The sequence below is a fragment of the Phaeodactylum tricornutum genome, chromosome 7 (genome assembly GCF_000150955.2).
Source record: "Phaeodactylum tricornutum CCAP 1055/1 chromosome 7, whole genome shotgun sequence".
Taxonomy (NCBI): Eukaryota; Bacillariophyta; class Bacillariophyceae; order Surirellales; family Neidiaceae; genus Phaeodactylum; species Phaeodactylum tricornutum.
In genome coordinates, this window is record NC_011675.1 from 440,562 (window position 1) to 454,794 (window position 14,233).

Consider the following 14,233-nt stretch of genomic DNA (forward strand, 5'->3'; position numbering starts at 1 on the left):
GACAGCGGAGATCGATTTCTTGAACGTTTCAGCAACAAAAGGGAACTCCCCGTTCAATCTCTTTCAGGTCTATCGGATTCCATTCCGTAGTGTCTTAGATAGATTCCATTATCATGGGAGAGCCAAAGAGCACGAGTCATGAGAACGACAGCAATAGCGACGATGAGGAAGAGGAAACGCAGCCGTCACCGCGCTACCCACCGGGTATGGGTCCTCCTCCCGGAATGGGTGCACCGCCGCCAGGAATGACGATGATGACGGGTCCAGGAGCACAACATCACGAAATGAGTACGGGGTTGCCGCCACCAGGAATGATGTATCATCACGCGACGCCGGTAGTACCATTGGATGGTAGAAACGCGCCTTTGCCCCCGCCACCGGGAATGATGGCGCCTCCCGGCATGGTACAAACCCCTCCGGGTCTAATGCCTCCACCGCCGCCAGGAATGTACGCTCCGCCGTTCTACAACAACGGGATGAGTTCTACTGCATCCACCACACCTGGAGTGCAATATGCGTCGTCCATCAGTTTGGAAGAAAAGGCCCGACGATGGGCACAAATGCAACGCAAACGCTACGCTCACAAACGGCTCAACACATTCACAGCGCCGCAGAAGGAAACCCTCCCGCCTGATTTCTTGCGCAAAATCTTGCAGGACCATGGGGACATGAGCAGCAAACGCTACCAGTCGGAAAAACGTATCTACCTAGGAGCCTTAAAATACGTTCCCCACGCTTTGTATAAACTTCTCGAAAATATTCCCATGCCGTGGGAGTCTTATAAAGAAGTACCCGTGCTCTTCCACGTCACGGGAGCGATTTCTTTCATCGATCACGTACCGACCGTCATCGAGCCGGTGTACCGGGCGCAGTGGGGAACTGCCTGGTTGTTGATGCGCAGAGAAAAACGGGATCGCCGACATTTCAAGCGGATGCGATTTCCTCCCTTTGACGATGAGGAACCGCCGCTCGACTACGCCGATCATTTACTTACGGTAGAGCCCGGGGAAGCCGTACAACTGGATTTGCAACAAGATGACGATTACGCCTTGTTAAGAGATTGGTTCTACGAGTCCTCACAGCCTCTAAGTGATATTCGGGAAACGCGACAAGAGCCGCTGGCGGATCACGTCTACGTAAACGGTCCGAGTTATAAGACATGGCGCTTGAGCACACCAGTGTTGGCCCAACTGTACCGTCTCGCGGAACCCCTACTGAATTCCCAGACCGATACGAATCATCGGTATTTGTTCGATTTGCCCCACTTTTTGACGGCCAAGGCATTGAATGTCGCCATTCCCGGTGGGCCCCGTTTCGAACCGCTATTTCGAGATGTGGAGCAAGATGAAGATTGGAACGACTTCAATGACGTTTCGAAAATCATCATTCGGGTGCCGATACGGACGGAATACAAGATCGCGTTTCCGCACGTTTACAATGCACGGCCACGAAAAACCGTATTGTCGCCTTATCACGATGTGCCCTCGAGTTACGCGGGAGACGAAGATGACGATGAGCCGGATTTGCTTTGTTTTGAAGCCTACCCGTCTCAATTAAATCCGATCGTGCGCGTCGTCCATACCAAGGACTGGTCCGTACCGGAAGACGTGGATGAATTTGAAGTGGAAGACTTTAGTTTGCCGTTGGTGGGGGAAACTGAGACTGGCGATTGGGACAATATTTGGGCACAGCATGACGCGTTCGCCGATTGGAACGATCCAGGTTGGGAATTGGACGAAGAAGTCGTCGGGGCGCCCGACTTGCAACCGCTGTTGTCGGACGCCCCACTGGCTACAGAAACAACCTCCTCTGGCGTTGCCCTGTACTGGGCACCATATCCGTTCAACACTCGTGCGGGACGTACCCGTCGAGTCCTTGACATTCCCCTGATCGGCCACTGGTTCCGGGACCGAGTTTCGCGAGATATGAACTATCCCACCAAAGTGCGCGTCTCTTACCAAAAGCTTCTCAAAGCCTGGGTGGTTTCGCAGCTGCACTCCCGTCCGGCTAAGCCACGCGCCAAGCGTTCATTATTCAAGAGCCTTAAGAGTACCAAGTTCTTTCAGTGTACCGAGCTGGACTGGGTTGAGGTGGGCCTGCAGATCTGCCGTCAAGGCCACAATGTCTTGAACTTGTTGATTCAACGCAAACAGCTCAACTACTTGCATTTGGACTACAACTTTAACCTCAAACCGACAAAAACTCTGACGACCAAGGAGCGTAAAAAGTCGCGCTTTGGTAACGCTTTTCATTTAGTTCGAGAGATTTTGCGTCTAACAAAACTTGTGGTCGATGCTCATGTGCAGTATCGTCTTTCTAATATTGACGCTTACCAGCTCGCGGATGGACTCCAGTATACATTTAACCACGTCGGTCAGCTGACGGGAATGTATCGGTACAAATACCGATTGATGCGGCAAATTCGAACTTGCAAGGATCTGAAACACTTAATCTATTATCGTTTCAATACGGGCCCTGTCGGCAAAGGACCAGGAGTTGGTTTTTGGGCGCCGTCCTGGCGTGTATGGATGTTCTTCCTTCGTGGTATTACACCGTTACTAGAAAAGTGGCTGGGTAATTTGCTGGCACGCCAGTTTGAGGGTCGTCATTCCAAATCATTTGCCAAGAATGTGACGAAGCAACGGGTTGAATCACACTTTGATTTGGAATTGCGTGCGAGTGTGATGCACGACATTCTCGATATGATGCCTGCCGGTGTCAAACAAAATAAGAGTCGCGTTATTTTGTCACATTTGTCTGAGGCATTCCGATGCTGGAAAGCAAACATTCCTTGGAAGGTGCCCGGTATGCCTGCTCCTATCGAGAACATGATTTTACGTTATGTCAAGGCCAAGGCTGATTGGTGGACAAATATTGCGCATTACAATCGCGAACGCATCAAGCGAGGCGGAACTGTTGATAAGAGTGTGGTCAAGAAGAATTTAGGTCGACTTACCAGGTTGTGGCTCAAGGCAGAGCAGGAACGCCAGCACAACTATCTCAAGGACGGACCGTACGTTTCGGCCGAAGAAGCCGTCGCCATTTATACGACGACTGTTCATTGGTTGGAAAGTCGAAAGTTTACTCCAATTCCCTTTCCACCGCTATCCTACAAGCACGATACCAAGCTGCTGATTCTGGCACTGGAACGGTTAAAGGAAAATTACGGTTTAGCGATTCGTCTGAATAGTGCCGCGCGTGAAGAGTTGGCCTTGATCGAGCAAGCGTACGATAATCCACATGAAGCTCTGTCGCGTATTAAGCGTCACCTACTAACGCAGCGAACTTTCAAGGAAGTGGAGGTTGAGTTTATGGACATGTACGAATTCTTGTCGCCAGTGTATACCATTGAGCCACTGGAGAAGATTACGGACTCATATTTGGACCAGTATCTTTGGTACGAAGCTGACAAGCGCCACTTGTTCCCAACCTGGATCAAGCCCGCGGACTCGGAGCCTCCGCCCTTACTTGTTTACAAATGGTGTCAAGGAATCAATAACTTGGAAAATATTTGGCAGGTCGACGAGAACGGCGATAGCGTTGTTCTGGTTCAATCGAAGTTTGACAAACTTTACGAGAAAATGGACCTCACTTTGTTGAATCGACTGCTGCGACTCATCGTCGATCACAATATTGCTGATTACATGACAGCAAAGAACAATGTCAGTATCGCCTTCAAAGATATGCTACACACGAACTCCTATGGGTTAATTCGTGGGTTACAGTTCTCATCGTTTATCGTTCAGTATTACGGGCTGGTATTGGACCTTTTGGTGTTGGGTTTGACACGAGCCAGCGAAATTGCGGGTCTTCCGCAGCGTCCCAATGAATATTTGACTTTTGCGGACATTGAGACGGAGGTCAGTCACCCTATTCGTCTTTATACCCGGTATTTTGACAAGATTTACATGTTGTTCAAGTTCGACACAAACGATAGTAAGGATCTTATCCAACGTTACCTTACTGAGCATCCTGATCCAAACAACGAAAATGCTGTCGGATATAGAAACAAGAAGTGCTGGCCTCGTGATTGTCGCATGCGCTTACTGAAGCGCGATGTCAACCTCGGACGAGCGGTGTTTTGGGACATAAAGAATCGCCTCCCCAGGAGTATTACGACCTTGGATTGGGACGTGGCCTTCGTCAGCGTATACAGCGTAGACAATCCGAATCTGTTGTTTGATATGAGTGGATTTGAGGTTCGTATTCAGCCGATCAAGACAGCTCGTCGATCTGCCGCCGGCGCTTTTCAGTCTCCTGTAGCCCCGACAACCTACAAGGATGGTGTTTGGAACCTCCAAAACGAAACGACGAAAGAGATGACAGCTCAAGCTCATCTGTGTGTCGAGGAGGAAGCAGTTCGGGCCTTCGATAATCGTATCCGCCAGATTCTAATGAGCAGTGGCGCCACCACTTTTACGAAGATCGCGAACAAATGGAACACAGCGCTAATTGGTTTGATGACATACTATCGTGAAGCCGTATTAAACACACAAGAGCTGCTTGATCTTCTTGTTAAGAACGAGAATAAGATTCAGACAAGAATTAAGATTGGCTTGAACAGTAAGATGCCCAGTCGCTTTCCTCCAGTTGTGTTTTATTGTCCCAAGGAGCTAGGTGGTCTTGGAATGCTTTCGATGGGGCATGTACTTATACCCCAGAGTGACCTTCGATACAGCAAACAAACTGATATGGGGGTCACACACTTCCGTTCTGGTCTTAGCCATGATGCCGACCAATTGATTCCCAATTTATTCCGGTATTTGCAGCCGTGGGAAAGCGAGTTTGTCGATTCGCAACGAGTGTGGGCGGAATATGCCTTGAAGCGCCAGGAAGCGAACACTCAGAATCGTCGGCTAACGCTCGAGGACCTCGAAGACTCATGGGACCGTGGAATTCCAAGGATCAATACCCTCTTCTCAAAGGATCGTCATACGCTTGCGTACGACCGTGGCTGGCGAAGTAGAGAGGAAATGAAGCGCTACCACATTCTTCGGGTAAATCCCTTTTGGTGGACTCATCAACGACACGATGGAAAACTTTGGAATCTGAATGCATACCGTACGGACATGATCCAAGCACTAGGCGGCGTCGAAGGTATCCTAGAGCATAGTCTTTTCAAAGGCACCTACTTTCCGACCTGGGAGGGTTTATTTTGGGAAAAAGCTTCTGGATTTGAGGAGAGTATGAAGTTTAAAAAGCTGACGAATGCCCAACGGTCAGGTTTGACCCAGATTCCCAACCGACGTTTTACTTTATGGTGGTCTCCAACTATCAATCGAGCCAACGTCTACGTTGGTTTTCAGGTGCAGCTAGACTTGACGGGGATTTTTATGCATGGCAAGATTCCTACTCTAAAAATTTCGCTGATTCAGATTTTCCGCGCTCATCTATGGCAAAAGATACACGAAAGTATTGTAATGGACATAGTGCAAGTCTTTGATCAAGAGTTGGATGCTCTCGAAATTGAAAATGTTCAGAAGGAAACAATTCACCCTCGAAAATCTTATAAAATGAACAGTAGTTGTGCTGATCTTGTCCTTTTTGCAGCTTACAAATGGCAAGTCTCAAAGCCCAGTCTTCTGCATGATACGAAAGACGACTACGATGGAACGACTTCAAACAAGTACTGGCTAGATGTTCAGCTTCGCTGGGGCGATTTTGACTCGCACGACATTGAGCGCTACTCACGGGCTAAGTTTTTGGACTACACGACCGACAACATGAGTATCTACCCATCGCCAACTGGATGTTTACTATCCGTCGACCTGGCCTATTCTCTTTACAGCGGTTTTGGCAACTTTATTCCCGGGGGAAAGCCACTTCTTCAACAAGCGATGGCCAAAATTATGAAGGCGAATCCGGCTCTTTACGTACTCCGTGAGCGTATCCGGAAGGGGCTACAGCTTTATTCAAGTGAGCCTACTGAGCCGTATTTAAGTTCTCAGAATTACGGTGAGCTGTTTAGCAATCAGGTGATTTGGTTTGTGGACGATACAAATGTATACCGTGTGACGATTCACAAGACATTCGAGGGCAACTTGACGACCAAGCCTATAAATGGTGCAATTTTTATATTTAACCCAAGGACTGGTCAGCTCTTTTTGAAAATTATTCACACGAGTGTTTGGGCTGGACAGAAGCGCTTGTCACAACTTGCAAAGTGGAAGACTGCTGAAGAAGTTGCCGCGCTGATTCGTTCTCTTCCAATCGAAGAGCAGCCGAAACAGATTATTGTTACGCGGAAGGGTATGTTGGATCCCTTAGAGGTCCATTGCTTGGATTTTCCAAATATCGTGTTGAAAGGCTCAGAGTTGCAGCTACCCTTCCAAGCTGCGCTCAAGGTTGAGAAATTCGGAGACCTTATCTTACGCGCCACGGAGCCTCAAATGGTGTTGTTTAACATCTATGATGATTGGCTCAAGAGTATTTCGTCGTATACTGCCTTCTCTCGTCTGATTCTGATTCTCCGGGGCCTTCATGTTCATACTGATAAAGTCAAACAAATTCTCCGACCCGATACCAGCGTTGTAACGGAACCGCATCACGTATGGCCATCCCTGACGGACGAGCAATGGATCAAAGTGGAGGTGGCCCTGAAAGACTTGATTCTTGCTGACTACGGAAAGAAGAATAACGTCAATGTTTCGAGTTTGACACAGAGCGAAATCCGCGACATTATCCTCGGAATGGAGATTGCGCCTCCTTCTGTTCAGCGCCAACAAGTCGCCGAAATCGAGGCACAAGCTCGTGAACAATCGCAGATGACAGCAACCACAACAAAGACGACGAATGTACATGGCGAACAAATCGTTGTCACAACCACTACACAGTACGAGTCAGCGACGTTCCAGAGCAAGACGGATTGGCGGGTACGCGCAATTAGTGCGACTAATTTGCACCTCCGAACAAAGCATATCTACGTCTCTTCTGAAGACATTTCGGAAGAGGGTCTTACATATGTACTACCCAAGAACATTCTTGCCAAATTCATCACGACAGCCGACCTTCGAACTCAGATTGCTGGTTACCTCTATGGAGTGACTCCCCCTGACAACGATCTGGTTCGCGAAGTACGGTGTATTGTTATGGTTCCACAAATAGGTAACCATCAGAGCGTAACACTACCGAAGAAATTACCTGACAATGATATCCTTAAGGAGCTGGAACCACTTGGATGGATTCACACACAGCCGAACGAACTGATTCAGAATGGGGTACAGATACTGCCAGCACCCGACGTTGTGACTCATGCTTCCATCATGGCAGACAATCCGAACGCGTGGACTGGTGAGAGCGAGATCATTATTACTACGTCCTTCACGCAAGGATCGTGTTCGCTGACAGCTTATCGCGTGACTGAGAATGGAGTGCAATGGGGTAACAAAAGTCGAAACATTGCTGGTGGCGTAGCGAATGCCGAACAGTACTCGTCCAGTTGTTTTGAAAAGGTGCAAATGCTTCTCAGTGACCGCTTTAAGGGGTTCTTTATGGTTCCGCAAGGCGGTCTTGGATGGAATTACAACTTTCAGGGGGTGAAACATAGTGCTGGAATGGATTATGAGCTGAAAATGGACACTCCTGAACCGTTTTACGCAGAGTGCCATCGACCGCAGCACTTCTTGTCATTTGTTCAAATGGAAGACGGAGCGGGCGATGATGGCGCTGATCTAGACGACTTCTTGGGCTAGACGATACCAGAGAGGCCTTTCATCCTACTAGTCTAAAATAATATTATGGGTAGTAAAGGGATTTCTCTCATTGATACTAAATAGAAAGCTTTGGATTTCAAATTACGAAAACTTCTCGTACATAAAAAAAAACACCAAAAAAAATAAATCTGTTGAAAAGTCCGATTTCTTCGGATCTTTTGACTTTCCAAGTTCTAGCTAGTCGACAACAGAGGCGTAATCAATGTAAAGATTCTCCCCTTTTTCCTTTTCCGTTTGACAGTGATCTGCTCTTTCTTATGCAGCTAGAGATTGGTGTTGCGTTCTCTATTTTACTTTTCAATAGCTTCGTTCGCTCTCAAGTTGATTGCCAATCTTCCGCACTTACAACGCTTTCTCCGATGGCTGGTTTCCTTACTTTTTCATGTCTTACATTCAGTCCGTTACCTCCTTTCATCTGGTATGATCAGATCCTTAAGTCCCATGAAACATATCATTCTGCTCGAGATGAGAGCTCGTTCTCTTCAAATCTCTTCATACGACAGACAGGGCACTGTGTCTTCCCGACATGTCACACCTGAGTGCCATTCTGAACATATATTTACCGTTATATTACATAGTGACTGTGACATTTGAGTTACACAAAAGTCCAAACGTGATGTTTTTGGCAATCATCAAGAAACGACTACCTTTTGCTAGAGTACCTTTTACAGAACAAATGCGGCGACGTTTACTGTTGCAATATAACGACTTGATTTTTGCATAACAGACAGAGAAGCATTTTGTAAGAAACAGCTTCGAGTTCTACCTCCATGACTGCAATGGAGAAAATGGATGTAGCAGTAATCGGCGCTGGTGTTGTGGGTCTGGCAGTCGCTAGAGCGCTGAGTTTGACGGGCAGGGAAGTCTTACTTTTGGATCGCGCGCCACGGATTGGCTCCGAAACATCGTCACGCAACAGCGAAGTCATCCACGGTGGCCTTTACTATCCCAATGCATCGTGGAAGGCTACTATGTGTGTCAGAGGGCGTCATCTTTTGTACAATTTTTGCGAACAACGAAACGTGGCATACCAAAAGATTGGCAAACTCATTGTGGCAACCGAACAATCTCAAACGCGAGAGGTGCTTCCAAATTTGTACAAAAATGCTAAAAGAAACGGCGTCAATGATGTGGCGCTTTTAAGCAGGGAGGATATCTCTATTTTGGAGCCTCAAGTGAAGTCTTACGGAGCACTATGGTCGCCGTCCACGGGGATTGTCGATTCTCATGAATTCATGTTGAGTATTTTGGCCGAGGCTGAAGAGTACGGTACGACTTTAGCATTGCATACCAATGTAGCCAATGCTCGAATCGTTGACAACCGTATTCACCTATATGCATCAGGTATATGGATGGATTGCAATACTGTCATAAACTGCGCTGGGCTGTGGGCAGATCAAATAGCTCGACTCTTACATAGCAAATCCAGCTCCAAATGGCAGCCTCCCCGGCAGTTCTTTGCACGCGGGACATATTTCCGGCTCCGGGGGGCATCCCCATTCCATCATTTGGTCTATCCATTACCGGATCCAGAAGGTGGTTTAGGTGTGCACGCAACGTTGGATCTTCAAGGTCAAGTCAAATTTGGTCCGGACGTAGAGTGGCTCGACGTCGACACAGATCCAGATACTCTTGACTGGAAAGCCGATCAGGGACGAGCCGAGCGCTTCTACGCCTCGATTCGACAGTATTGGCCCAACCTTGCCGACAACTTCCTTGAACCCGACTATACAGGCGTACGTCCAAAACTCGAGCACCCGAATCTCATCGTCGGTGATGACCTTCCCTTTGCGGATTTTCGAATCGCCAGCCCGCGCGAGCATGGAATACCGGGATTGTATCACCTGTTTGGAATAGAAAGCCCAGGTTTGACGAGTGCCATGGCACTTGCCGAGCACATTGCCCAATCTTTAGAATGCTAGCACAAGGTCGGTGCAGAACCCCCCCTAATAATGTTGTACACAATTGCCAATATTAATAGTATCAAGCTTGTGAGAAAAAAGAACGTTTTAAGTCTTATGAACAACAAATGCTTTGCCCGTGGCTTTTTGTGTGGCTCGCAATGCCCCTAGTGTTCCACCTTCACCGGCTTGTCTTGCGGCCACTGCCACTTCGGCTTGCTCCCTGGCTATTTGTTGCAGCTTCTTTTCTTCTTTGCGCTTTCCACTTGTGTAACCATGAAACTGGTAACTGAGATCGCGAAAGGCTTCCTTGCGGGTCAGCAGACGACCGTGCTTATCGCGATACTCCAATTTGACTTCGCGTTTGGCAAACTCCTTGTCCTTATCGTTCGCCTTGCGGCCATCGATTTTGACAACCTTTTTCAAATCGAGTGGTTCGTAATCCTCGTAGTTACGTTCATCCTTGGCGCGGCCCCGTAACTCTTCTTTGCCGGCATTTTTACGAGTCATGTCACCATTCTGCTTGAGAATATTTAGCATTCCAGCTAAGCCACGGCCTACAGGAACATCAGTTCCCGTCGTTCCCTCTAGAGCCGTGACGTGATCCTCTTTCACTTCTTTCGCCAGCTCGTGCATATCCACATCCCCTGTATCCATAGCATCCTGGTCGCCGTCGACCGTAGACACTGTTGGCTGTTGGACAGTCGTACCCTGCTTGACCACCTGCTCTCTTTCACTTTTGACGTAGCGTTTGCTTAATTCCCGCTCCACTTGTTCGTCTCGCGCACGAAGTGCCCGGGTAAATTCCCGCGTGTCATCCACTGAGAAGGAAATAGTATTGGTGCTACCGGTAGTCAAAGAAGAGTCAGCAGGCTTGTTGGAAGATTGAAGCGCTTGCAACACCGCATCTGCTCCCTTATGAGATAATACAGTCTCGGCCTTGGAGGTCATTTCTTTGAGTCTGTTCAGACGACGGGCTTTGGCCAAGGCTGCATTTAAAAATGCATCGTCCGGTTCATCATCCAGGTCAACCGTCTTGATCTTAGGAACCGCAAATGCGGCCTTGGTTCGCTCGTTGCCCTTGGCCATGATGGCGTCGTACTTGGCTCGCTTTTCCGCCGCAGACGGCGCATCGTGGGAAGAGTTGTCTACGTGCATCGACGGTGGCTTGTCGGGTTTGACTTTCAGTGCTTTATCCTCATTCTCCTCCGTATCATCGTGTTGTCGACGACGCCGCTTGCGAGATTGTAATGCACCTGAGGAACCTTCCACCGCTGTTTCTTCCAACTCATCCAAAAGTGACGATTCTCTATTTTTTTCACTTTCATCGCCATCATCAGTATTTGTTGTTCGACTCGTTTTAGTTTTGGATTTCTTCTTTTTCTTTTTGAACTTTGTGGATTCCTTTTTAGCCGCCCGGAGTACTCGTTCTTCTTCTGCCGTCATAAAGTCCGAGGCCGTCACGTCGGCACGAGTGGGCTCCAATGAAATGGCCTGGTGCTTGCTCGCAAACAAATCCGACGACGCCACTTCTTTGCGATCGTATTCATCCAACACGGCCCCAATAGAAAAGCCTCTATTTGATTTCGCTACTTCGGACGGTCGAGCATTCTCTTCGCCGCGTTCGAGATGCGGTCGTCGTCCCGCGCGGGATGGCCCCTGCGTGCCGCCCAATTCTTCAAACTCATCATCGTCGTAGCCAGCGTAGCCACCGGCCCGGCCCATGCCCATTTCCACTTTCCGCTTTTCACGCAATCCGTCCTGTTGTATCCGGGCTGTCGCCAAATCGACGTTTTCGAGAGCCGAAGCATCTTGATCGTGTGTTAATCCGAGCACTTTGCCGGACGCTTCGTCCCGAGTCAGCAAAGAAGAATCGGTCAAAGTCAGGACCGTCGTGGCGTTATCCTGAAAATCCTGGACTGCGTGGGCTACCCGCAGCCCCCGCAAGTCTTGGGCGGTGTACGCCGCCGGTGCAGTAGAGGAGGAGGATTCCGTCGACGGGGGCTGCCGAGCCGCTGGTTCCGCCGTGGGTCGCGCGCGGAAGGATTGCGCCCAGGACTGGGCGTTGATCGTCGCGTTTTCGGCCAACGATGCTTCACCGTACAATTGTGCGACGTTCTGTTCTACTTGTCTCCGCAATCGAGCCTGCTCAATCCGTTCCGCTGCTTGTTGGCGATCTCCTTGATTCTCGGCCGGAGCGTGCCGTAAACGGCTACTGTGTTGTGTCGTGGGAGTCACTTCATTCGCTGTGTCACGCAAGGGCGCGAGACCCAATTGGGACCGCAAAACGTTAGTTGCCTCCACCGATAAGACCAATTCTTCTTTAGAACTCGCGTGTGTGGTAGTATCTGCGGCAGCTGGAGACGCCTCGGCGAGGATGCCCGAGACCCCACGCAGCGGGGCCAATCCTAACGAAGCCCGTAACCGATTCGTCTCGGCGACCGACAACTCCAACACTTCCGAAGACGGTTCGTTCGACATCGCCACCAAATTGTCGTGCCGAGATCTCCCAACGTCAAGCAATGAGGAATATTAGAGATAGTCGATTCCAACACTAGTTCGAAATGATGGTAGGTAGTGGATGACAGGTACCCTACCAGAGGAATGATGTACATACTTCGCACGTTTGCCTCGAAAAAAGAGTGGCATACATCGGGTAGGGTAGGGTAGGGACGTCCTTGGGTTTTTTGTCGATTTGCAAAATAATTATCCACGCCAGTCTTTGATAACGAAATGACAGGCACAATTCGCTACGAGCGAGTCGTTCCAGACAGACACACCGTTATATAACTCCACATTCACGACGACACAGCTCAACGGACTACGGGTACCCTATGCACACACGGGTCTCGGTATGGAACACTGCAACTCCCATGGTAGGCACCATGGCCGAGCGATCCTTTCGGAAAATCATACTCGTTCCGATCCGCAGCGAGTGCTCGTGGGGGATTACAATAGAAACGCAACTGGGAAAAGGGCGAATCGGTAGCCCTTCAGCGCCCTCCTCCGTACCGGCCGTGTTCCCCGAGTGACACTCTCACTCAAGACCATGGCGTCGCGGGGACTTCCGGGCTTTTTGCGACGCTCATTGCGTATTCGCTACGACGAAAACGACGATGACTACGAAGCGCCAGTATCCGAAACGTTTCCGCCTGATCATGGCTCGTATGTCTCGTCCTCGTTGGATTCCTCCGAGGTAACGAACGATAACGCGGACGATCGGGATAGTACACGACCTCAGCCACCATCACCGCTACCCCCGTATCCAGCAACACCGTTGGACACAACAACGTCCGCTGAAGACTCCACCACGCCAATGGATAGAGGAATCGCCCACGCGGACTACCAAGGCGAGAGGCAAACGCCGCTGTCTGAATCGAACAGCGACGATCTTAAACATTCCCTGCCGAGCCACTCTACCAAACCCGCGCCGTCCGATTCGTTGACGGACGTATCACAATCGGAACAAGAACTAGCCGCTCGTTCCGAATCCACACCCGAGGATCTCTCCACCCCTTTCACTCCTACATCCTATCGTGATTCTCAGTTCGACAAGGTCATCCACGCCGACGTTGTCAGTTTAGCTACACTCCGCCCGTTGACCTGGAATGGTATTCCACCGCCACACCGGGCCCTGGCCTGGAAGCTCCTGCTGGGTTACGTCCCCACCAATGCATCCAGACGCAGCCACACCCTCACACGCAAACGCGCCGAATACCGCGAAGCCATAATTCAGCACTACGACATTGCCGACCAGAATACCCGCACTCTGCAGGAACAAGAGTGCTTGCGACAAGTACTGGTGGACGCACCCCGAACCGCTCCGGATATTCCGCTCTTTCGCAACGACAGAATTCGTCGTCTTCTATCCCGACTACTCTACGTGTGGGCGATGCGGCATCCCGCCAGTAGCTACGTACAGGGAATTAACGACCTGGCCACGCCCCTGATTGTCGTCTTTTTGGCCGATTACTGTTACCGAGATCAGCTTAACCAAGATGATGACGGACCCGAGCTGACGACAGACCCGTTGCACACGGTGTTACAAGGCCACGTCATGAACCACGTCTCGGACGAACGCTTGGATGATGTCGAAGCGGACGTGTACGGCTGCCTCACCAACCTGCTCGCCGGCATTCAGGATCACTACACGGCGGACCAACCCGGCGTACAACGCATGGTCATGCGCGTGGAAGAACTCGTCCGACGAATCGACGTCGATTTATGCAAGCACCTCGCCGCCGAAGGCGTACAATTTCTACAGTTTGCCTTCAAGTGGATGAACTGCCTGTTGCTCCGCGAATTCTCCCTCCCGTGCGTGGTTCGCCTGTGGGACACCTACCTGTCCGAATCCAACGGTTTTGAAGATTTTCACGTTTACGTGTGCGCCGCTCTGGTCTGCCAATTTTCTGCATCACTTCAAACCATGAACTTTGAAACGCTCTTTGCCTTTTTACAAGAGCTGCCCACTGCCACATGGACCGATAAGGAAATTGAAATGCTTCTCTCGCAGGCCTTTGTGCTAGGGACACTTTTTGGGGGAAGCGACGCACATCTCGTCCAACATGGTTAGTTTTTTGCCCGGGCGGACTCGGTGAAGCACCTAATCACTTCTGAACT

The 14,233-nt window shown here is 49.8% G+C and overlaps 4 protein-coding genes across 4 annotated transcripts; 3 read left to right on the forward strand and 1 right to left on the reverse strand.

Moving 5' to 3' along the window:
- Positions 1-530: 530 nt before the first annotated feature.
- Positions 531-7,751, forward strand: PHATRDRAFT_19982 (predicted protein). Its single transcript, XM_002179610.1, has 2 exons — positions 531-1,635; positions 1,723-7,751. Exons 1-2 carry the CDS (start codon positions 561-563, stop codon positions 7,689-7,691), a joined length of 7,044 nt encoding a protein of 2,347 aa, XP_002179646.1. The 5' UTR covers positions 531-560; the 3' UTR covers positions 7,692-7,751.
- A 731-nt stretch (positions 7,752-8,482) lies between these two features.
- On the forward strand, positions 8,483-9,634 carry PHATRDRAFT_41947 (predicted protein; the record flags this gene model as incomplete). Its single annotated transcript, XM_002179611.1, has 1 exon — positions 8,483-9,634. One exon carries the CDS (start codon positions 8,483-8,485, stop codon positions 9,632-9,634), a length of 1,152 nt encoding a protein of 383 aa, XP_002179647.1.
- A 102-nt stretch (positions 9,635-9,736) lies between these two features.
- On the reverse strand, positions 9,737-12,262 carry PHATRDRAFT_45524 (predicted protein; the record flags this gene model as incomplete). Its single annotated transcript, XM_002179811.1, has 2 exons — positions 9,737-12,119; positions 12,231-12,262. Coding segments are annotated over 2 exons (2,415 nt in total), but the record flags the coding sequence as incomplete, so codon positions are not given.
- Positions 12,263-13,142: 880 nt separating this feature from the next.
- On the forward strand, positions 13,143-14,186 carry PHATRDRAFT_12157 (predicted protein; the record flags this gene model as incomplete). Its single annotated transcript, XM_002179612.1, has 2 exons — positions 13,143-13,587; positions 13,639-14,186. Coding segments are annotated over 2 exons (993 nt in total), but the record flags the coding sequence as incomplete, so codon positions are not given.
- Between the last annotated feature and the right edge of the window lie 47 nt (positions 14,187-14,233).